The 5,044-nt window shown below is 33.2% G+C and overlaps 1 protein-coding gene across 2 annotated transcripts; it reads left to right on the forward strand.

The window, feature by feature from the left end:
* The first annotated feature begins 408 nt into the window (after positions 1-408).
* LOC127138544 (probable xyloglucan endotransglucosylase/hydrolase protein 23) lies at positions 409-5,044 on the forward strand. Of its 2 annotated transcripts, XM_051065015.1 has the most exons (4): positions 409-430; positions 4,169-4,269; positions 4,357-4,550; positions 4,651-5,044. In XM_051065015.1, exons 2-4 carry the CDS (start codon positions 4,216-4,218, stop codon positions 5,042-5,044), a joined length of 642 nt encoding a protein of 213 aa, XP_050920972.1. In that variant the 5' UTR covers positions 409-430; positions 4,169-4,215. The 2 variants fall into 2 exon arrangements, with proteins under 2 accessions (XP_050920972.1, XP_050920971.1); XM_051065014.1 differs by lacking the exon at positions 409-430 and having other exon boundaries at positions 3,869-4,269.

Genomic DNA, 5,044 nt, shown 5'->3' on the forward strand with positions numbered 1-5,044 from the left:
GGTTGCACTGACCAAAAGTAACACATGGAAACCAACCTTACCTGGTCATTAGAAAGCTATTGGATGTAGATGGGTGTATAAACTAAAGTTACATGCTAATGGGTCTTTAGAGAGATATAAGGCAAGGTTAGTTTCCAAGGGATTCACTCAAACTTAAGGACTTAACTACCTAGACACCTTTAGTCCAGGTGTCAAGATGAAAACCATCAGCGTTTTCATGGCCATTACAACTGCTAAAAAATGGACCTTGTTTCAACTTGATGTAAATACATCATTCTTACATATGGATCTCAATGAATAGGTATATATGCAACCTCATTTAGGTCGTAAGCTTCCCCATCCTAACTTAGTGTGCAAGCTTCAAGACCTGTTTATGGCTTAAAACAAGAAAGTACGCAATGGAATACAAGGCTCACTACAACTCTAATACACTTAGGATACATTCAATCAAAATCTCATTATTCATTGTACACTAAGTCCAATGGAACCTTATTCATAATGATCCTTGTATATGTAGATGATTTGGTTTAGGGGGACTGTTGTTAATGAGATTACCAATATTAAGACCCTATTAAATGATAAATTTAGCATCAAGGATCTTGGAGTTATCAAATATTTTATAGGATTTGAAGTGAGCAGATCAAATTAAGGCATCACACTATGTCAAAGAAAGTATACACTTGATCTCCTACAAGACACTGGCTTAAGTGGGGTGAAACCTTATAGTACTCCTATGGATCCCCACCTGCAATTTCACAAAGACTATGGAAGTTCACTATCTGATCTAATAACATATAAAAGATTGATTGGAAGACTTTTGTACTCGAAACACTCCAAGTCAAATATTTCTTATGTTGTAAGAAAACTTAGCCAACTCTTAAGTGCACTAAATTATGAACATATGCTAGCAGGCCTGCATGTTTTTAAATACCTAAAAGGTAGCCCAGGTAATGGTTTGTCCTCCAATTCATCATAAGCACTAACACTTAAAGGATTCTCTAATTCTAATTGGGAAGCATGTCTTGATACTAGAAGGTTTGTAACTGGTTAGAACCTATTTAATTAGTTGGAATAGAAAAAGCAGACAGTGGTTTCCACATGTGAGGGACACATGATCTTATACTTGTTGTATAGTTTTCGCATCAATCATCCTTCTCCTTTTGTAATTTACTGTGATAACAAGTCAACTCTTCATATAGCTGCAATCCAGTTTTCCATGAAAGAACTAAGCATATAGAAATTGCTTCCTGTTGCATCAAACGATTAAGTGTCTAACATCATGACCAAGTTACTACATGTAAGGCCATTCAACAACCTACAAAGAAAGATAGGAATGATTAATATATTCTCTATCTTGAGGGGGGGTGTTAAGCATGAAGATTAGAAGTAGTTGGTACAGTTACTTGCTTAGCAAGTCAGGTTAACCATTGATGTAATATTTAGCTTTGTCTATAAATAACTAACCTCCATTAGGTTGTTATAGGTTGTTGGTAACTAACTATAGATGATACAAGTTTGGTGAGATTTACCATTGTATATTATATTTGTTGTAACTCTTGTCTCCATTATTCAACGTAAGCTATCTTTCTTCATTTTTCAACGGTGTTATTGTTTTAACTTTCACACAAATGCAATAGCATTTGAATTTGGGTTTAACAGATTGATTGTCGATTAAATGTTTACAGAGAAACAGAAAGATGAAAAGGACAAATGGAAATAGAATCAAATAAATGTTTGTCTTTTTGTTGTGTTTATTCAAAACCAAAAATTTGTTATGGCATGGAAGAAGCTATTGAATGAATTCTAAATGTTAATTTAGTAAAGTACCTAGAAGGTTAAGTTCTTTCTGAGAAGTGTGTTGGCTTGAGTCAAGAAGCTGGGAGGAATTTCCATCTTTTCACCCACTTAAGCTTCTTCTCCTTTAGCCTCATCTTCTTTGTGTTTTCTTGTCACTTTTTTCCATTCACGGATATCGAATAGGGTGATTCGATCTTCAAATTTTTATTAGGGTTGGAACTGAAATAACATTTAAAATTAAATATCGAATAAAAAAATAGATTGAAAATAGAAGGAAATGGAAAAGGGAAAACTGAAATCTGATGTAAGAAAAGTAAAAATGGGAAATTGAAATTGAATATTCAACAGAAAAGAGAGAAAACCAGACGCGTTTTATTTCTTTAGGGAGAAAGGATGTAAAAGGGAACTTAGGTTTTCTTTTTTAATTCATATTAAATAAATTTACTACCTTTTATTAATATTGACTAAATTTATTCTTTAGAAAGTGAATATTAAAAAAAAGGAAGAGGAAAAAACTGCATGCTGTTTGTGCAAAATTTTAAATTTAATTAAGTAAATAGTGGTCGTTGAAACCGTCATTTTAAGACTAATAATATGTCAATTGATGAAACCGCCATAATCAACCGTAAATTGTGGAGATTTTTAATAAACGCCTAAATTCACGTGATTTATTTAGTGTTAGACGTCTAAATATTGTCTTTAGCGTCAACAAGGATTGCTAATTTATGGTAACACCTCTGCAAATTCATTGATCTACTAACAAATATATTTTGTGTCATCTCAATGACACCATTCACCATGGCTTCTTACTTTCACCAGCTCCCACTTTAAATAAACTCTCTTTTCACGCCTACAACTATTTTGATTGGGCGAGTGATCTTGATGATCATCGTTCCACATCGTGCTTGTGCATTTTTGTTGCGCTTAATCTTGTCTCGTGGAGTTCTAAGAAACAAGCGTTTATTGTAAGATCAAGTACCGAGGCACAAAATTGTGTCTTAGCCCACTACTTTAGAATTTCTTTGGCTTTAGTCTTTGCTTAAAGAACTCGGTGTAGCATTTTTTCCTCCCAACACTTCTATGTGACAATTTTAGTATAGTCATTCTCTCACACAATCCAATTCTCCATGCTCGCACCAAATACATTGAGTTTAATATTCATTTTTGTTACGTGAAAGAGTAATTGCTAAACACATGACTATGAGACATATTCCTAAGTCTCTGCAAGTAACATATACACTCTCCAAACCGCTTGGTACATGGGGATTTCAAGAACTGCATACTAAACTCAAATTCGTCCAATTCAATCCTCCTTAAACGTGTGGAGAAATAATAGAGTGTAAAGTACCATTCACCATAACATAACCCTTATAAGCATGACATAATCTAGCATGCATGCAAGCCATATATATGTAGAGATTTCATCATGTGTATATAGTATAAACAAACATGCATGAGAAGTTATATAGAAGCTTTAGCATTGTAAACAACTAACTTGAATTAATCAAAGTCAAATGAAAATTCTAAAATGTTTTTCCATTACCGCTTTAATAAAAAAGAAGAATCATCAACAAAGAGGATGAGGAAGAATGATAAAAACAATTAAATAACATCAAACAAAGAAGCATAAAAGGAACTTACCATCTCATCAATGGTATCTTTTAATTAAAACTACTTTTATCACTTTCAAAATAAATACTTTCCACTTAAATACATCAATATTTAATAATAAAAAAATTAGTTTTAATATACCTTTTTTTATCTTTATAAATTCTTTTAATCTATATAAAATAATCAAATAGATAAATATTTTAAAAAGAGATATTGTTTTGATATTTGAAGTAGTTCAACTAAGTAACCTAATAAAAAAATAAAATCTTTACATGAATTAAATTCATATAATAATCCATGCAATTGAATTTCTCAGAAAACAAATCTACATAATAACTGAAATGCAAGAAGATAGGAGTTGATCAAAGACATGTTGTATTTTTTAGTCATAAATTGTGTGGCTGTCTATTGGATATGCAGCATTTCATGCAGCACCGTGTTTCATCCTATCGTTCCAAATCCATAATTTCTTCTCTTTTGTTCATTCCTCACACAACTACTTCATTTCAACGTTCATGGAACCTTCTCATCACTTTCCTCTCTTCTCCATGCCATTGCCTCCTATAAATATTCATTCAATCACCTCTTAGATATTCAATGTCATTTTCAGAATTTACATTCCCAGTCCTTTTAATTTCAACGATTACGGTTGCTTCTGCTGCAAATTTCTATCAAGAATTTGATATAACATGGGGAAATGATCGTTCTACAATACTCGACAATGGAAACCTTCTTACTTTATCTCTTGACGAATCTTCTGGCTCGGGCTTTCAATCCAAAAATAAATATCTTTTTGGGAAAATTGATATGCAACTTAAACTTGTTCCTGGTAACTCTGCTGGCACCGTCACGGCCTATTATGTAAATATAGATTCATTCGTTAACATTCGTATCATGTTTATGCTTTAGGTTTGTTTACTAATTTTCGATGCTTGAAAACTCATTCAGCTGTCATCAAAAGGACGTGCATGGGATGAGATAGACTATGAATTCTTGGGAAATTTGAGTGGTAATCCTTACACTCTTCCCACCAATGTCTTTAGCCATGGTAAAGGTAATAGAGAGCAACAATTCCATCTTTGGTTCGACCCAACTGTAGATTTTCATACATACTCAATCCTATGGAATCCACAACACATTGTGTAAGTACTAACAAATCAAACAAACAAAAAAATTGATTCTTTTCGGTTACTTGTGTTGGAAGCAACTAATTGAGTCTTATTTTTTGTGTGTATTTTTCAGTTTCTCTGTGGATGGAACTCCAATTAGAGAATTCAAAAACATGGAATCAAAGGGTATTCCATTTCCCAAAAACCAAGCAATGAGAATCTATTCTAGTCTCTGGAATGCTGATGATTGGGCAACAAGCGGAGGACTTGTTAAGACAGATTGGTCGAAAGCTCCTTTCACTGCTTCATACAGAAACTTCAATGCTAATGCATGCACTGTGTCTTCTTCTGGAGCATCGTCTTGTAGTTCAACACAAGCTAATAAGAATGCTTGGTTCTCAGAGGAATTGGATTCTACAAGTTATAGGAGACTCGAGTGGGTTCGGAAGAATTATATGATCTATAATTACTGCACTGATATCAAAAGATTTCCTCAGGGTCTTCCTAAAGAATGCAGAATGGTTTAG

Source organism: Lathyrus oleraceus, chromosome 4 (genome assembly GCF_024323335.1).
Source record: "Lathyrus oleraceus cultivar Zhongwan6 chromosome 4, CAAS_Psat_ZW6_1.0, whole genome shotgun sequence".
Classification (NCBI taxonomy): Eukaryota; Viridiplantae; Streptophyta; class Magnoliopsida; order Fabales; family Fabaceae; genus Lathyrus; species Lathyrus oleraceus.